This window comes from Balaenoptera musculus, chromosome 8 (assembly GCF_009873245.2).
Source record: "Balaenoptera musculus isolate JJ_BM4_2016_0621 chromosome 8, mBalMus1.pri.v3, whole genome shotgun sequence".
Classification (NCBI taxonomy): domain Eukaryota; kingdom Metazoa; phylum Chordata; class Mammalia; order Artiodactyla; family Balaenopteridae; genus Balaenoptera; species Balaenoptera musculus.
Genome location: NC_045792.1, coordinates 71236728 through 71256552, shown reverse-complemented (window position 1 = coordinate 71256552; position 19825 = coordinate 71236728). Strand labels below are relative to the sequence as shown.

The 19825-nt window shown below is 38.2% G+C and overlaps 1 protein-coding gene across 10 annotated transcripts in view; it reads left to right on the top strand.

Moving 5' to 3' along the window:
• The window catches only part of HPS5 (HPS5 biogenesis of lysosomal organelles complex 2 subunit 2), a 47490-nt gene that overhangs the window by 17358 nt on the left and 10307 nt on the right, over positions 1-19825 (top strand). For all 10 annotated transcript variants that reach the window (XM_036859479.1, XM_036859475.1, XM_036859469.1 and 7 more), the window contains 13 exons: positions 1964-2052; positions 3096-3274; positions 3717-3875; positions 4461-4647; positions 5327-5450; positions 6483-6632; positions 7850-7927; positions 8234-8814; positions 12925-13045; positions 13243-13398; positions 14165-14284; positions 15488-15601; positions 16998-17104. In XM_036859479.1, coding sequence (XP_036715374.1) covers positions 1964-2052; positions 3096-3274; positions 3717-3875; positions 4461-4647; positions 5327-5450; positions 6483-6632; positions 7850-7927; positions 8234-8814; positions 12925-13045; positions 13243-13398; positions 14165-14284; positions 15488-15601; positions 16998-17104 — 2165 coding nt within the window. The remainder of the gene's footprint in view (positions 1-1963; positions 2053-3095; positions 3275-3716; positions 3876-4460; positions 4648-5326; positions 5451-6482; positions 6633-7849; positions 7928-8233; positions 8815-12924; positions 13046-13242; positions 13399-14164; positions 14285-15487; positions 15602-16997; positions 17105-19825) is intronic.

Below are 19825 nucleotides of genomic sequence, written 5' to 3'. Positions count from 1 at the left end.
CTGTTCTTAACGAATCTTTCCAATCTGACTATCAAGTTCAGTGTCAAAATCCTGATCCTGTATCTCTTTATTCAAGGATCTTCTGGCCTCTGGGTTTTTTTTCCCCTCTGGCTCCTAAAGGCAGCCTTCCAATTTTACTTATTTTGGACTAGGATTCTGACCATTTCTTCCTTCTTTGTGACAAAGATTACTTTCCCACAGGGACAGTGATCTGATCTTATATTGGCAAAATGTTTAATATTTGTGTGAGGACCGAATTCCTGTTAAATATTGCCCTTAGTTTCATCGCCACATAATAACCTTTTTTAGTACTCTTGGAGGCATAAACTTAAAAAAAAGTCCCTGTTCTCAAGATTATAGTTTGTTGGAGAGATGTAGTTTATTTCTAGAAAATGTTTAACAACAATAAAAAGTAAGAGTTGTGACAGTGCAATACGTGATGAAGTGCCGTTTGAGCGGGGTTGACGAGAAATAGGTTGCGTGCAGGAGGGAGAGTGCTGTGGGCTGTCGGGGAGGATTTCAAAGGGCGGTAGAACCGCTGCTGATGCTTAAGTGGTGGCTAGAATGAGAATGTTATATGGGGAATGCTGTAACCGGGGATTACCAATGGTGTATAAAATAATAATAGCAGCCTCGAGAGAGTAAATGAGATATATGAGCAAAGGAGTACAGAAGGAGATGAGCAGAGATGGAGAGTACCAGAGGACTGGAAAGGAAGGTGGACCAAGAAGTAGTGTCCAGAGTCTAGGAAGGCGAGATTCAGGAAGGAAGGAACAGTCTGCAGGGTTGGCCTCTGCTTGGGGATCAAGAAGGAAAATGAGAAAGTAGGTTATTGGGTTTGGCAGTTAGGAGATCTGTGACTTTCCAAGAATGTAGTTAAGTGGAATGATCAGGATTCCAGATAACAGTGGGTGGGTCAGTGAGGATAAATGAGGGTAGAAGTAGCTTCGGTGAGGTACGGAGAAAAAAGTCCAGGTTTTGGAGCCAGACAGTCCTTGGTATAAATTCTGACTCTTCTGTATTCATGCTGAATGGCCTTCAACATGTTTATCTCTCTGGGCTTCAGTTTTTCTTTTTAATAAAATAGGGATAACACTCCTATCTTGATGAGGTGCTACAAGGTTAGATAATATAGGTATAGCCTTTAATGAAAAAAATAAACTCCCATAGTTGACTGGTAGTTTTCAACCTTTTATTGCCCACATACAACTAAGGACATCAAAATATTACCCTCCCTGGGACTTCCCTGGTGGCGCAGTGATTAAGAGTCCGCCTGCCAACGCAGGGGACACGGTTCGAGCCCTGGTCCAGGAAGATCCCACATGCCAAGGAGCAACTAAGCCCGTGAGCCACAACTACTGAGCTTGTGCTCTAGAGCCCGCAAGCCACAGCTACTGAAGCCCGCGGGCCTAGAGCCCGTGCTCCGCAACAAGAGAAGCCACTGCAACGAGAAGCCCACACACCACAACAAAGAGTAGCCCCTGCTCGCCGCAACTAGAGAAAGCCCGCGTGCAGCAACAAAGACCCAATGAAGCCAAAAATAAATAAATAAATAAACACATGAAAAAATATATATATATTACCCTCCCTAAAAGTGGCTCACTAGAGCAGTGATTAGTGGTTAGATGTGATGTTTAGTCTTTGTTTTAGATGTCATACCAGATATGGGAAGTTTAGATTAACAAACATCAGGTAAGATACCAGCCTTTTATTTTTCTGGAAGGTATTTCGTGTATCTGAATTTTTCCCACTTTGGTGTCATATTATGCTATCTTTTACTGGCCTGTTGTTACAGACAGAAAAGAGGTGGTAGGACGTGATTGGCTGGATCAACTGTTGTGTTTTCTTTGTACAGGCTGATTTTGCTTTAATAGCTAATGTGAGGGTCTGAAATCAGGGAATTATAAACTTCTGATTCCGAGCAAACTAGAATTCTCTTGACCTCTTCCATTTTCTCTTGCAGTGAGCACTGTGTGCTGACTTGGACAGAAAGAGGAATTTATATTTTCCTTCCTCAGAATGTTCAAGTTCTTCTTTGGAGTGAAGTCAAGGGTAATTGTGTTTTTCTTCCTATGTAATTTTTAATCGCATGCTTGTGAAAGACTTAATTATTGTAGGAGGATTCTTTTGCAGTGTAAGGAGTAGAAAATAGAATGAGGTGACATTTCTTTTAAAGATTAACATCATAGATGTATCCCATTATAAGATACTTACAAAGTATACATTTGTGAATCTATGTATAGTTATTTAGTTATTTTAAATACAATTTTCATTTATTCTTAAATATTAGCAACCACTGCTAAGGATTGAATGGGTTAATTTTTTTCCTCTACTTATCCTGAATCTTTATCCCTGTTAGAAGTCTTGCTTTAACTCCTGTTTTGTGTCTTAATAATTTAGGATTGAAAAGTCCTTGTGGGAACAATAGCCATTTTATGTGGCTGAGGCAGAGAAAGTCAATCTCTATATTCTTCTGGTTTAAACCAGAAATGGAGGAAATAAATCTAGCATTTTTAGCATGACTGCTCAGAGAATGTATCTTGACTTTTGCATCATTTTCTACTTTGTAAAAACATTAAAAAGGTGTAGGAACTATTACTTACTGATCTGACCAACACTGATTTCTCGTGAATTAAGCTTCCTAAGGGTGTCCCGTGAAAACTAGTTTTTTAGGTCATTTCATGGTGTTCTGCCAAGACAGGTATTTTTTCACGAACAGTTTGTTGATTTACACACTGCACTGAAATCTGTTGCAGGTATCAGATTTGTAACTCAGAAGCGTGATAGTCTGGCCTCCGAAGTGCCCACTTTTAAAGTCGCAATTTCTTTTCACAAAAAATAGCATTTTTAAAAACAGAATTTTAGATCAGAGAGATGTTTCTTTCTCTGTATCTTTTATTCTTGATCTTTTTTAAAAGAATAGTGTCTAAGATATGATTTCATCATTGAAATGCAAGTATAAAAATAGAGGTGAAATTCAATCAAGCCAAACTCTATATAGAAAATGAATTTATTAGAATAATTTCAGCCATCGCAAAAATGGAAAAGGAGCACTTGGTTAATGTCCTGTGTGTTCACCCCTGTGGTTTTTGTAGATATTCAGGATGTGGCTGTCTGGAAGAATGAGCTGTTCTGTTTGCACCTAAATGGGAAGGTCTCCCATCTTTCCCTGTTATCTGTGGAACGTTGTGTGGAACGCCTGCTAAGGAGAGGCCTGTGGAACCTGGCTGCTCAAACTTGCTGTCTTTTCCAGAACTCTGTCATCGCCAGCAGAGTGAGTCAGAGAGCTTACATGTTCATCTGGGTTGTTAAAACCATTCTAGCTTGCAGGATTGTGCTACACAGTTGCTTGTCTTTATTAGCCTGCAGATTAACCAGCAGTAAATCCCCAAAGGAAGCATGACCGATAAATCTGGAGTGGGGATGGGGGGTGAGAAAAACTGTATACTTTCCATTTAAAAAAATCAAATTTACCCACAAATTTATTTGAATTTCAGGCCTTGTTTTAAGTGAAATTATTATACGTACAGTAACTCTAAATTCTTAATTCCTAAGAGAATTCTTACTAAGTCTTTTACTAGCTTTTAAAGCCCTTTTAAAGCACCTTTGAGGTTTTATGTTCTATGTTAGACCTCTTTCAATGTATTGGCTATTTGAATATAGATTTAGTTACAAACAGAAAGCTCTCCTATTGGTTCTACTTATCCTTTTATTAGGGAAGAAAAACTTTGACTATAGATAAATTGGAACATTTGAAATCTCAGCTGGACTTAACAACCTATGGTGATCTGATTTCCCAACTGGAAGAATTGATCTTAAAATTTGAACCTTTGGATTCAGCTTGTAGCAGTAGAAGAAGCTCCATTTCATCACATGTAGGTATTCTCACTTTTAAAAGGGTTTTGCTGTACAGTAAGATTGTTCTACATTAGGTTGTACTCATTTACCTCTAGGATCCCAAAACTTACCTTCCTTTCCATGTTGTATATTGTTTGGGGGGTGGTGAAGAGGGGGCTTTCTTTCAGCTGTTGGACAACCTTATGAAGCCTTCATTTAGGTGTGTCTTAGAGCCGCATTTTGTTTTGTCATTGTTTATTATATTCTGTTTGAAAATATACCTCATATAGCCTCCAGAACAAGTTAAGTTACCCTTAATATGTGATTTCAGATGCTTCATGCCAGCTTGAGTCTCAGTGCAGCTCAGGATTGTCTCATTTAATCCTCATTCTCACATTCTCACAGCCAGACTTCATGGAGACCCGCTAGAGAAATATGGTAGCATGATGCCATGAGCAGGTGAGAGGGACCTGGCTGCCAGGAGCCTAGACCTTGCTCACCATTTTGTTCTAATAAGCCATAATTGTCGTTAATGACTTGTTTCTTTTAGTGTTGATTTTTCTCTTAAAAAGCTATATCGTGTTATAAAAGTTTAACTTTTCTCTAATTCTTTTTCTTTTTAGGAAAGTTTCAGCATCTTGGACTCTGGTATTTATCGTATCATTAATAGTAGAAGAGGCAGTCAGTCAGATGAAGACTCTTGTTCCCTTCACAGCCAAACCCTCTCAGAAGATGAGAGACTTAAAGAATTCACCTCACATCAAGAAGAGGACCAAGCAGATCAGTGTTGTGGCTCACATGGAAATGAAGGTGAGGAATGTGTCTTTTATTGGTTGCTGATGTGAAGCAGTTATTTTCTGTGACTTCTGTTTGCCAAGATTATCTCATGCATAGAGTTTTCTACAAGGTGTTAATAATTTTATTAAGTTGTTAGACTTTCCATCCAGACCTATTGATCTGTTCACCATTAGAAGAATGGATTTATGTTTAGTTGGGTTATTTTTCCCCTCCTGTTTAAGCTAACATTGGTAAAGTACCTAATTATTATCATGCGTCAAAGTGCTGGAAAGGTTAAGAAAGGAGGTCATTAACCAAAAGAGTGGAACGATTTTATCCTAACCAAATTATTTTCCATTCGGAGTGAAAAATTACTACAGTTTTGGGGGTCATTGCCTTCACTTTTCGATGTTCAAGTATTCCTGTGACCGAACTGTTGAGAAGAGATTAATAGAGACTCTAAGCTTCCTTTCCAACTTATGCGGATTCAGGGTTAGTAGGAAAAATGAAGGTACCTGTCCATGTGTTTTATATGTGGGCCATCCCATGCATCTTGTAAACCTGTGTTCCACTCATTTGTGTTTGGGTCAGTTGTGATTTTGGTATTGAATCCTTCATTTCCTTTGCTTTATTCATTTCAGAATTTCTTTAAAGATTAAAAAACTCTTCATGTGATTAGATTTTGTTTTTTCTCCCCAATTCCATTCATCAGACAATGTTTCACACGCTTCAGTGATGTTTGAGACAGATAAGAATGAAACTTTTCTCCCCTTCGGCATTCCACTGTCATTTCGTTCTCCATCTCCTCTTGTGTCTCTTCAGGCTGTCAAGGAAAGGTAAACTCATTAGTCTTGTCATTTAATCCCACTTCTGGTTTTACTTCAGTTGTCATGTTAGGCACTTTTGCGCTGAGAATGGAAAGACATTTTAAATGAGGAAAAAGAAAGTTTCTAGATTATTCCTCATATAGCCTGTTATACGAAGCCGTTTACTTCTCATTTCAATCTTGGGGAATTTATCTTCCCTCTTTGTTTGAGTACCTGGATATTTGAGTTGTTACAAATGTGTTTTTTTTCCCCCTCAGGCTGAGCAAAAGTTTAAAAATGTTTTTTCCTCATCCCTGATAGGAACAATTTCCATACATCATTAGTCATTTCTTAACTTAATCATTTCTCAGTTTGGGCTCAGAATTGAAGACTCTTCAGAAGTCTTTCTAGCTACTCCATGGGCCCAGAACTGACTTACATGAATTTATGTCCAAGTTTTTCCACTTAAACGTTTTACCATAATAGGATAAAGTCTTCATAATTATAACTTAATAATTATACAATGTGTCATTGAGTCCCTGTATTATGAATAAACTAATGATTTCTGTAAAAAAAAAAAAAATGACATTTGAGTTTGAGAGAGAAGACGTTCTGCAGCTCCTTCACTGCTAATGGGAGTTTTACTGGATACAAATTTTGCTTTTTCAAAGGATATATTGTGACAAATCAGCAGCTGAGTTTCCTGAAGAAATTCTTTGGCTAGGATGGGGCAGGTTTTCACATGGCTTTCTTTGCCTAAGTAGACAGAAACATTGCAGGCACAGCTGCAATTAAAGACCTTTTCTTTAGGATTGAATCAGAGTAGTTTAGTAAATGAAGTGAATCCTTATTATAAATTTTACATGGGCCTTATGTGAAATATGTAATTGATTAGGGAAGTTGCTATAAAGAGTCTTTCTTTATAGGAAGTAAAGAAAGACTTGATAAGTCCAAGTTGCCTTCAGGGACTGACAGGAACATAGAGAACTCAGATACTGAAATTTTCATTCTTGGCAGTAATGAGATTTTTTTCATATTAGTTTATTGGTATTTGATTTCCAGCGTTTCTAGCTTTGTGCGTAAAACTACTGAGAAGATTGGCACCCTTCATACGAGCCCTGATCTGAAAGTGAGACCAGAACCCAGGGGTGATGAGCAGTCATGTGAAGAGGATGTGGGTCCAGTCACTTGCCCAAAGGAGGAAGACACTGAGTAAGCCGTTGCAGAGAAATCTGTGTAAATTCTGGAGGACACAATTGTCGGTTTGAAGAGAGCCATAAACCATGTCCTCTTGAAGAAGACACATGTATGACTCTGTTCATTGTAGATTATTTGCATAGCTTATAAAAACTGTGAATACCACAGAGTAGGTGTTGGAAAATTACATCAACCCATAGCAAGTCTGTTGAGACAGAATTTTAATTTAGCACCTCTTCTTCCATCTTTCTCCTGAACAACTTCCCTCACCTCCAAATCTCTTCAAACTTCTGCGATGTTAGAGAAGGAGTATTAGAGTAAGAGTAGGATAACCAAGGATATAAGCCTTGTTCTGATTCTGCTTCTGACTAGCATGTGACGTTGGTGACTCATGCCCTCTGGCCTGTAAGATGAGAGCATTGGCATTAATGTCGTCACGTGCCTTCCTATGATATGCTGGTGGCATAGTCCTTATGTAGTGGAGTTGTAGCAGAGCCCTTGGTCTGGCACAGTGTGAAGTATCTTGTCCATCTGGTCTCTGCCTCTTCTCATAATTCAGGGGATCTGGGCATTGGAGGCAGGCAAGCTCAGCACTCACCCAGGAATTGAGATAGACCCACAGGGCCAGTGTATACTGACTGGACATTCCGATGAGAAAAAAGGTGTGTTACCCTTAGAGTAACTTAATTATGAATCCCTATGTATATCAGGAAAAAAGTGTAGATAGTGCTGTGACATTTAAGGCAGCCCTCCGTCTGACGTTAGCCCACCTTTCCAGCTTCATTTCCAACCACATCTTTCTAAGCACTCTAAATTCCAGTCCCGTCAGAGAAGTGGGTGTGTACACCTCACTACTTTCTTCCTGCTGTTTCTCCCACCTGCAGTATTTTCCGTCCATTTTTCCTAACGCAAATACACCCCCTCAGGAAAGCTTCTCTTGATTGCCTGGTCAGAATAATGATTCCCGTTTCTGTGCTTTCAGATCACAGTGCTTGTGCTGCTCTTTAGCATTCATTCTATTCTCTTTTATATTACAGTTGTTCTCTTGTCTTTCTTTCTGACTAGAGCTTACTCTGGCTTGAACTTACTCATCTTGAAGCCATGGACCATTTTTTATACTCATCTGTTTGTTTCATGTATCATTAAGTACAATACCTACCACTTAGTGAGCACTTAGAAATATTTGCCCAAGGAGGTTCTAATCCCCTTTAACTCTTCTCACACTTTTCTAGGGGAAAAGAAGAAGTAACTAGTCAACCTCCAGAAGAGGACAAGTTTCAAGAGCTCAAAATGGCAACAGCAGAAGCAATGTGAGTATTTATGGGTGAGAAAGTTTTATAGTGAGTGGGAATGACTTCTTGAGATCATTAGTAGTGGTCCTGAGACAGTGTGGGGCAGAGGCAGTTTCATTTGGACTTGAAATTCATGAATTAATACAGAGGTAATGTTCTCTGTGTTGTTGTCTTGCTACTGAGATAATTGTTATTTAAAGAGTTGAAAAGTAACATTTATTCTGGATAAGTAATGTTGTATCTGTTAGGCTTATTTAGCATGAAACAGTTTGTTTTTGAAAAACCACATAAAACATAAATTTCATACTTGTCTGTCTTATATAGGACCAAGCTACAGGACCCACTGGTATTGTTTGAACCACAGTCTCTGAGAATGGTTTTGCAGGAGTGGCTTTCACAGTTAGAAAAAACATTTGCCACGAAGGACTTTTCAGGCATTTCAGATACTGGCAACTCATCCATGGAATCAAACCAGGGTATGCTATTGCTTGATGAGTCCAAAAAGGGAATATTAGACGAAGAAGATGAAAAAGAAAGAAGGGACTCTTCAGGCAATGAAGAAACTGTTGATCAAGCAGCATGTGAATCTGTAAATAGTCTGAGGGAGTCCCTGGATGATGACATTTTTCAAGTATGTTCTCCATGCAGTATAGCAGACAGTCTTCAGAAGGACCTGGCTGAAATGACAACGTTGTGTTTGGAACTGAATGTACTGAATTCTGAGATCAAAAGTGCAAGTAGACATGTAGACCTCACTTTGCAACAGTGCTCTCCTGAAATTCTGGCTTGTCAGTTCCTAAAGAAGTACTTTTTTCTTCTGGACTTGAAAAGAGCAAAGGAGAGCATCAAGCTGAGTTATACTAACAGTCCTTGTGTTTGGGATACTTTTATTGAAGGACTGAAAGGTAATAATCAGATTGCCTTACCAAAGATAGAAGTTTATATAAAGGACAGTAGCATCTTGGCATTTTTGAGTTTAAAGAAGAAGATTTAAGTAGAAAATCACCTCTGTTCTGGTCAACCATCCATTCAATTTTCCACTCAATTTAGTTTTTTGTTTGTTTTTTTTTTTCTGTTGAGATTGCTCACTTTTTTTTTTTAATTGAAGTATAGTTGATTTACAACTCAATTTAACTTGTAATAGTTCTTGCAACTATTATAAGAAGTTTTATTTCTCTCACAGTCATATTCAGAAAATGATACAGCAATGTTGGAGAAGTTGGGTTTAAGTAAAATTCTATAAATGCAGATATACGAAAACCAGAAAATCCCTCATGTAACTTACTAATATAGAGATAATATATACCATTTATTGAGTACTCACCAAGTGCCAGATAATATGCTAAACACTTTGCCAGCATTCTTTCATTTCATCCTTACAACACTTTGGAGTAGATGGTGTTGTTCTGTTTAATAGGTAAGAAAACTGAGGCACAGAGAGATTATAATAGTTGAGTAGGCTAAACTGCTGTAATATCTCATAATAACTCAGATACAATATAATAACTCAGATATGGTAGTTTATTTCTTGCTCATATATCAGCCCAGGACAGATGTTCCAGGTCAGTGGGCAGCTCTCTTGCATGTGGTAACTCAGGGTTCCAAGTTCCTTCCATTTTTTGGATCTCTATCCTCCCTTAGGGCTGATGATTAAGATTGGGTTGCTATGTCCAGGGGGAAGCATGTGGAAGAGGCAAACAGGCTCTTACAGGGAGGTGTGGCCTGGTAGTGGCTTACATCTCTTCTGTTGGTGAGAATTCTATCTCATGGCCCCACCTAACTGCAAAGGAGTCTGGGAAATGACCTCTCCAGGTGTCTAGAAGGAAGAGGATGGACATGGGTCAAGAGCTTGCATGTCTGCCTCAGAGATTTTGGTGGGCAGTCAGCAGCCTCTACCTCACACTTGACTGAAGGTCACACTGTTGGTCATCCTCATGTAGAAACCAGCTTTCATACCCTAGAGGCCATGCCTGCCCTTTCTACTACATAGTCCCATGTTTTTGAACAGGTGGATTTTCTTAACTCAAAACTCTGAATAACAGATGTCATGTTTCCAATAATTGATGTAGATTTTAAGCAAACTTTTCATTCATTACCAAAAGTGAGTAGTCACAAATAGAGATACATTTTTATATTATCTGACTTAAAGATCATTGAGGTTTCTAGAAAAAAGGATCTATGGTTACAGTTCTGCTTCAGTTCACATTTAGCAGTTAAAACCATAAGAAATGATTTCAGCTTCTTTTTCTGAATTGAGGTAGACTGTCTTTTATGTTGAAGTAAGAAAAGTTATTTCTTTTCAAATAAGTTCAAATGTTTGATATTACTTACTGGAAGTTTGCTATATCTGTCTCTATTATGTGATTATACCCAACCTTGGTTACAGGAAAATAGCAAAAAAAATAACCACTTCATCAACCTGAGTGGTTAACTTATTGCCGGAGCTGGCTGGAGCAAGTGTGGTGGGTGTTTGAGATGATGCAGCTGCTTCCAAATTAAATTTAAGGGGATAAGTTTGGCTTAGCGCCCACCCAATCATAAAGCTTTCCCTCACTTCATATGCTCTAAATGATGGCCTTCTCCTCTGAATCCCTTTAAATACTTACTGTCTGACCCAATCAAATTGGAAATAATGAAACTGGAAAAATTTGATATATTTTTTTAAACAAATATATCGGAAATTGAAGGTTTGGCTCTTTAGAAATGGTCTGTTGAACAGGTTCCACTCTTCTAATGATGTTGTAATCATGAAAACAGCTTTGGAACTGTTCTTTGGGATTTATCTTCAGACCTAGTTGAAAACTTCTTGAAAAAACTCATTTTACTTTCGATTCATATATATGTAAGCATATATATTTTTTAACTACAAGTAGTTTTAACTAGATCTTCACTCACTTTATTTACACACTTGGCTTTAAATGACTTGGCTATTCCCCAAAGTCAGATCTTCCTTTGGAGGAAGATTTGTTATAACCGATGTTTTTAAAAAATAGGTCAAATATTTTTAAGTTAATTTAATTAACTAATTTTTTCCCAAAAGATGGATTAGGGATACCAGTTCTAGAAAAAAACTGAAGAATTTTGCATTGATGGTAGAAATATAGCTTATATATATATTAGCTTGCATATATAATAGCTTATATATAATAGCTTATATATGTAATACGTATATTACATATATAAAGGGGACATTTTCAATGGTAATAGTCACGTATTGGTTATCTGTTCCTTTATCTTGTTTAAAACTTCCAATATGCTTTGCCTCCCAATTTGATTTTTTTTTTAACATCTTTATTGGAGTATAATTGCTTTACAATGGTGTGTTAGTTTCTGCTTTACAACAAAGTGAATCAGTTATACACATACATATGTTCCCATATCTCTTCCCTCTTGCGTCTCCCTCCCTCCCACCCTCCCTATCCCACCCATCTAGGTGGTCACAAAGCATCGAGCTGATCTCCCTGTGCTATGCAGCTGCTTCCCACTAGCTATCTATTTTACGTTTGGTAGTGTATATATGTCCATGCCACTCTCTCACTTTGTCACAGGTTACCCTTCCCCCTCCCCATATCCTCAAGTTCATTCTCTAGTAGGTCTGTGTCTTTATTCCCATCTTGCCCCTAGGTTCTTCATGACCTTTTTTTTTTTTTCCCTTAGATTCCATATATATATATGTTAGTGTACGGTATTTGCTTTTCTCTTTCTGACTTACTTCACTCTGTATGACAGACTCTAGGTCCATCCACCTCACTACAAATAACTCAATTTCGTTTGTTTTTATGGCTGAGTAATATTCCATTGTATATATGTGCCACATCTTCTTTATCCATTCATCTGTCGATGGACATTTAGGTTGCTTCCATGTCCTGGCTATTGTAAATAGAGCTGCAATGAACATTTTGGTACATGACTCTTTGAATTATGGTTTTCTCAGGGTATATGCCCAGTAGTGGGATTGCTGGGTCGTATGGTAGTTCTATTTTTAGTTTTTTAAGGAACCTTCATACTGTTCTCCATAGTGGCTGTATCAATTTACATTCCCACCAACAGTGCAAGAGGGTTCCCTTTTCTCCACACCCTCTCCAGCATTTATTGTTTCTAGATTTTTTGGTGATGGCCATTCTGACAAGTGTGAGATGATATCTCATTGTAGTTTTGATTTGCATTTCTCTAATGATTAATGATGTTGAGCATTCTTTCATGTGTCTGTTGGCAATCTGTATATCTTCTTTGGAGAAATGTCTGTTTCAGTCTTCTGCCGATTTTTGGATTGGGTTGTTTGTTTTTTTGATATTGAGCTGCATGAGCTGCTTGTAAATTTTGGAGATTAATCCTTTGTCAGTTGCTTCATTTGCAAATATTTTCTCCCATTCTGAGGGTTGTCTTTTGGTCTTGTTTATGGTTTCCTTTGCTGTGCAAAAGCTTTTAAGTTTCATTAGGTCCCATTTGTTTATTTTTGTTTTTATTTCCATTTCTCTAGGAGGTGGGTCAAAAAGGATCTTGCTGTGATTTATGTCATAGAGTGTTCTGCCTATGTTTTCCTCTAAGAGTTTGATAGTGTCTGGCCTTACATTTAGGTCTTTAATCCATTTTGAGTTTATTTTTGTGTATGGTGTTAGGGAGTGTTCTAATTTCATACTTTTACATGTAGCTGTCCAGTTTTCCCAGCACCACTTATTGAAGAGGCTGTCTTTTCTCCACTGTGTATTCTTGCCTCCTTTATCAAAGGTAAGGTGACCATATGTGCGTGGGTTTATCTCTGGGCTTTCTATCCTGTTCCATTGATCTGTATTGCTGTTTTTGTGCCAGTGCCATACTGTCTTGATTACCCAATTTGATTTTAAAGTCCTTAAAAGAAGAGGTTGTCTCTTGTTCTGTTTTTGTCTCTCCTATGATGCTTTACAAATGTTGGGACTTGCACACAGTAGGTGCATGACTAATGATGATTAATGTGTTCATGAATAAAATATTTACCGCCATGAGATGAAGGGAAAGGGGTGTGCTTTGTCTTTTAGAAATGGCAAGTTCCAATCCTACATATATAAAGATGGAAGAAGGAGACCTTCCAACAAGATTAAAGTTATTGGATGACTTGGTCCCTTTTGACAGTCCTTTGCTGATTGCTTATGCTACCCGGTGAGTGGTCCTATATGTTGTTCATGTGAACTAAAGCACAGACATTTTCTTCGTCTCAGTCTGTAAAGTTTTACTCTGTTACATGTTGAGCAGCTTCTTGTTAGTATATTTATTTTCATTTCTAATAAATACATAGAAAATGTAACCAAGTTATCTTACTGAAGTTGAAGACTAACATGTTTTGTTTTTAAATGCAGATTGTATGAGAAATTTGGAGAATCTGCCCTTCGATCCTTAATCAGGTTTTATCCATCCATTTTGCCTTCAGATGTCATGCAACTTTGTCATCATCATCCTGCTCAGTTTTTGGCTTATTTAGACAGTCTGGTAAAATCAAGGCCTGAAGATCAACGGTGAGGAGAGAATATTTGCGGACCCTCCATTTTTTTTTTTTTTGGACTCTCTTTTGATAGGGCACTGTTTCTCTAGTATAAGCAGTTGGAACATTTTTACTATTAACTGCCACAGGATTGAGGCACCTGCTATGGAAGAGGAGGATTTTGGCAGTTATGTTCCATTCTTTCACAATTCACAGCACACGCCACAAATGTGCACAGAACCCGCACTTCTCTTTCCTCCTCTCTCCCTCTCAGAGATTCTCAGATCAACAGTGTAAAACTAAACTCCGCTTCAAGGCTTAGGCTAAGACAGATAAGCTTCCTTGTTGTCTCTGCCAGTGAGTGGATTTTCTGCCACCTTTTTGTTGGTGATATATCCCAGCTTTTTGTGGGTGGATCTCAGTTCCAGCTCTTAACTTCTTTGGGCTGAGGCCTCACTTCCTATCTCCACATGGCAGTAAACACACATGTCCTTTGGTTATTGAGAATGGCAACTTCCCCCATCTGTTTCTTCTGATTGGTTCACATTTGCTATACTGGTATTTATTTCTCCTTTTTTTTTGGCCCTTTGGTATTTTCCTTATTATCTTGAAGCTCAACTGTTCAGTTAAAAGGCTATTAGATTTTCACCAGCATTTCTATACATTTTGTAGCAGAAGAGTTTTCAAGTTATTTCATCCACTGTCTTGATCCCTTAATAACATTTTCTTCACATCTGCACATTTTATCTTTCCTTTCTCAGCATGAATATTGGTGATTTTTTTCCCCAACTTTCTCTTAGGCCATTCTTCCTTGAGTCCCTCCTACAACCAGAGTCTTTAAGATTGGATTGGCTGCTGTTGGCAGTGTCCCATGATGCTCCCCCAAGCACCAGCACTATGGACGATGAAGGAGACCCCAGGTATAGAAGGAGTCCTGTTTCTAAGCTCTGCTGCTCCTTTGGAATGGAACCAGTTTATTCACATATAGCATTCTGGGCTTACTTCAGGAACAGCTGTGGAAGCGACTGACCCAAGTCATGGTAGTAATCAGATTGAGTGTACTGCTTAGTGGTTCTGAACATTTTTTGAATCACAGACCCTCTAAGAATCTGATGATTCCTCTCAGAAAAATGCACATTCATGTAAAATTTTGCACATGATGGCAGAGAATTAAACTGGGCTATTGAAACTCTTTCATGGACCAACATTAAGAGACCTTGATGATTAAAACTGTGTTAGAAGAAAATTGTTAGAAAATTGTGTGTGTGTGTGTGTGTGTGTGTGTGTGTGTTTTCTTCCTAGAAATTTGCCAAGGGATTTTTAGATGTAACCTGATTTAGGATTTTTTTTTAACTTTGACTCTTTTTTTTTTTAAAGCTTTTCTAGTACATTTTTTAAATTTTTAATTTATTTATTTTTTGGCTGCATTGGGTCTTCATTGCTGCGCACGAGCTTTCTCTAGTTGTGGTGAGCGGTGGCTTCTCTTGTTGAGGAGCATGGGCTCTAGGCGCGTGGGCTTCAGTAGTTGTGGCACACGGGCTCAGTAGTTGTGGCTCACGGGCTCTAGATTTGCAGGCTCAGTAGTTGTGGAGCACAGGCTTAGTTGCTCCACGGCATGTGGGATCTTCCCGGACCAGGGATCGAACCCGTGTCCCCTGCATTGGCAGGGAGATTCTTAACCTTTGTGCCACTGGGGAAGTCCCTGATTAGGATTTAAAAAAAAACAGAATTCATAAAAAATACACACTGTTACTTGTAATCTATCAGAAATATTCCTTGTGTTTTCCTCCAGGAGAAACTTTTTAAAACCTCCCAAAATGCCTATCTTATATGCCTAGGGAAAAAGGTCTGGAAGGATATAAAATGGCTATCTGTGAGTGATGGAATTATGAGCTTCTTTCTTTTGCTTTTCATTACTAAAATATATAATTAAAAAAAAACCAGGTATTTGTCATTGGAAAAATAGCTGTTTTAATTTTTCAAAGGCCAAGTAGAAATGTTTGAAAAATATAATAATGGAAAAAAATATAATTAAACTCTGGTCTTACCTATCAGCTGATGAATAAGCATTTTTGTAGAGTTTATTTCCTGTCTAATTTACTGATATTTTTTTCATTTTTCAGGCCTCATTCCCACTTGTTTTCCTGGGGTTACAGTCAGCTAATCCTTCATCTAATTAAACTTCCTGCAGATTTTACAACCAAAGAGAAAGTGACTGACATCTGTAGGTCTCATGGGTAAGTGAGAATTTTCCTAGAAGCTGAAGTTAAGATTAGAATCATTTTAGTTAGTAACTTTGTAGTTAGGGGCCTGAATGGATATGCTTTGTCATTTGGGATTTTTTTTTTGCTACATAAAGGTGGCTTTTTGTTTTAAGTGATAATAAACATCTTTTTTTGTCTTAAATTTTGAGCGTATTTTATTTTGTGTGTGGAAGAGACTGGTCCTTGCTCATTCCTCTCTCCCCCTTTTGCTTAGTTGTTAGCCCCAGTTCTCAGGTTTATTTAATTAAGCACCAGGCTGTGTGATACAAATTATAATTGATATAGTTTCGGAGAAGGGAGAGATCAGAATGGGCTCAGTAGAATGGCTGGTGAGGGACTCAGGAGGTGAGACTTTGAGGTAAGCCCTAAGACTGGGTAGGATTTGTATTCAAACAGGAGCCAGGAGGAGGGGAAGTCAGGTGAGAGAAACAGCAAGAGCAACGCCATGAAAAACTGACATTGCTTTTTATCTGTACCACATATTCGTCAGTTATTCATGGCCTGAAGATGTTATCTTATGGCTTTACCTGGATTACAGTCTTTTGGAGATAGGAACATGTGTCTTTCTTTTCCCTCATGATGCATAATTCATAAAGTGGTAGGCACTTGGTACATATTTGTTCACTGATAATGAGGGATGAGACTGGCCAGGTGGTGGGTCATGAGATCATATAGGACCTTGTAAGGTGGTTAGAAGAATTTAGTTATCAGCAGAGATCCTTTTAGCCTTTTTGGTACAAAAATGACATGATAAAATGGAGGTTTCTGGAGATCATTTCTGGTTTCATACATGAGAAAGATTGGAGACGAGAAAGGAAGGCCAGCTAGGAAGCTGGTGCAGTAATTCAGGTATGACCAAATTGATTCTAGGTCAGCAGAAGGAGCACATCTAATGGCACATTTCAAAGGAAAATGCAGTGGACCTGGGTATAGCAAATGAAGGAAGGGGAAGAGTCAAGGAGAACTTCCAAAGTTTGCATACTTGGGGAAGAAATATGCTAGTTTGTTATTGAACCTTAAAGTTTATGAAGTGTATAAGCTTAAATGTCTCATAATTGGGGCTTGGCCTCAAATGTCAGTATTTATCACTAGCTTTATTTTTTTCTTAAATGCTCTAGATCAGGGCTGTCTAATAGAATTTTCTGAGGCAGTGGAAATATTCTATCGCGCTGTCCAGTATGGTAGCCACTAGTCACATGTGGCCATTAAGTACTTGAAATATGTATTGGTCAACTGAAGAACTGACTTAAATTTTATTTAATTTAAATGTAAATAGCCACACGTGGCTAATATCTACAGTATTGGACTGCACCGCTCCAGATAAATTCACTGCCTTTTATTCCTTTCTCCAACTTTGGTCTCTTTAAAGTTTCTGGCCTGGATATCTTATTCTCTGTTTGGAGCTGGGGAGAAGAAGAGAGGCCTTCACGAATATTGTGTATCTGAATGATATGAGCCTGATGGAAGGGGACAATGGTATGTAAATCCCAATGGGTTATTCTTGGTTAGGGTATTTTAGAAGTCACTACAGACTATTCAATAAAGAAATTTGATAAATATTTCAATGATCATTTATGTTATTCTAGCTAGCTGTCACATTTTTGGAGTTTTTTTTTTTTGATCTGTACTACTTGGTATACCATGAAATCATAACTAGAAATAAACTACAGGCAACTTTTCTGTTTCATGAGTGCCTACCGTGTGAGGCATTATATTGATACCTGATGCTTTTCCATATGCTGTTTAAATGAGATATTAAACCTGTGGGATAGTTACTATTATTTCGATTTTACAAAAGTTGTGATTGAGGCCCAGAAAAAGGATAATTAGTTTCTCCACAGTCATACAACTAGTTAATGCTGGAGCTGGTGTTCAGACCAGGTCTGACCATCCCTAAAGCTTGTGCTCAGGTTTTTTGATCTGCATCATGTTGCCATTTTACACAGCCCAAAGTTAGAGATCATTAAGATGAACTTAGAGTAGAGTAGCAGTCAGATTTTCCTAAGCCTTTACAGGTATTTAGGGTTTTTTTTTTTTTTTTTAATTTTCGTCAATTCAATACAGATAAAATGGCAGTCAGGAGGCCAGGACTTTGACACACTGATTTCTGAAGTCTGAGAGTTCATCCTGCACTCAGAGAGGTGGTCTTGGTCTGTTTTGTAGTGTTGCTTTATTCATCTCAGTGCAGAGATGCCAGCAACATGACATCAGGATCCTTCATCTAGCAGTGTGACCTACAGCCTTTTTCAGCCCTGTTGCTGTAGAAGAAGAAAAGTTACAACCGAGCAAAGAAACCAGATGACTGGCAAAGAGATAGCCTCAGGTGTCACAGTTACAGCAATAATAACTGAATCATCTTTGTTTCAAAAATGAAACAAGAGGGTCACATGGTTTTGTAGAACTATAGATGTGTTCACTTTGGAAAAATAACCAGGAAAGTTAAGATATAAATGGTTTATGCTTTTAAAGTTACAACATGATGTTTGTTATAGAAAAAGATGGAAAATCTAGGAAGAATGAAGAAAATATCACCTAAAATTCTTCCCACCCAGATAAAAGTACTCTTAATATTTTGTTAATATAATAATAATAGCTATTGTTACCCTTGGTATATTAAATGGGAGTCTTTTTTTTTTTTTTTAGTTTTGTTTTTTTTTTAAATTTTTTTTATTTTATTTTTTATTTTATTTTTTTTATTTTTGGCTGTGTTGGGTCTTCATTGCTGCGCACTGGCTTTCTCTAGTTGCGGTGAGCGGGGGCTACTCTTTGTTGCAGTGCGCAGGCCTCTCATTGTGGTGGCTTCTCTTATTGTGGAGCACGGGCTCTAGGGTGCGCGGGCTTCAGTAGTTGTGGCACGCGGGCTCAGTAGTTGTGGCTCGCGGGCTCTAGAGCGCAGTCTCAGTAGTTGTGGCGCACGGGCTTAGTTGCTCCGCGGCATGTGGGATCTTCCTGGACCAGGGCTCGAACCTGTGTCCCCTGCGTTGGCAGGCGGATTCGTAACCACTGCGCCACCAAGGAAGGCCTAAATGGGAGTCTTTTCTTGACATTTTCCTCTCCTAACTTATATTTCACTTCAAAGAATGTTGATTTTGCTGCCAAATATATATCTCATATCTATCTACTTTCTTTGGCTCCACCACGGTCATAACTAGATCCCAGCTACTTGCCTGGTTACTGCAGTAACTTTATAATTGGCCTTCTGGTTTCCATTCTTGCCCATCTTTAACCGATTTTCCTTACAGCAGCCAGAATGGTTCTTTTTTTTTTAATTAAAAAAATTTTTATTGAGATAACATTGGTTTATAACATTATATAAGTTTTATGTGTACAACATTATACTTCCACTTTTGTATACCCTGCAGGGTACTCACCACTAAAAATTTAGTTTCCATCTGTCACCGTGTTTGTTCCCTTTTACCCATTTCACCCTGCCCCCGCTCCATCCCCTCTGGTAACCACTACTTTGTTCTTTGCATCTGCATGTTTGTTTTTGTTTGGTTTGTTCATTTATTTTGTTTTTGTTTGTTTTTGTATTCCACAAATGAGTGAGATCATATGGTGTTTGTCTTTCTCTGTCTGACTTACTTCACTTGGCATAACATGCCCAAGGTCCATCCATGCTGTCACAAATGGCAAGATTTCTTCTTTTTTTTTATGGCTGAGAAGTATTCCATTACATGTGTGTGTGTGTGTGTGTGTGTGTGTGTGTGTATCACATCTTCTTTATCCATTCATCTCGATGGGCACTTAAGTTACTTCCATATCTTGGCTATTATAAATAATGTTGCAGTGAACATAGGGGTGCATATGTCTTTTCCAGTTAGTGTTTTCATATTCTTTGGATAAATACTCAGAAGTGGGATTGCTGGATCATATGGTAGTTCTATTTTCAGTTTTTTGAGGAACCTCCATGCTGTTTTCCACTGTGGCTGCACCAAATTACATTCCCACCAACAGTGCACAGGGTTCCCTTTTCTCCACATCCTTGCCAACATTTGTTACTTGTAGACTTTTTGATGATAGCCATTCTGACAGGTGTGAGGTGATATCTCGTGGGTTTTCTTTATATAAATTTATTATTTTTTATTTATTTATTTTTGGCTGTGTTGGGTCTTCGTTGCTGCACGCGGGCTTTCTCTAATTGCGGCGAGCAGGGGCTACTCTTTGTTGCGGTGCACGGGCTTCTCATTTTGGTGG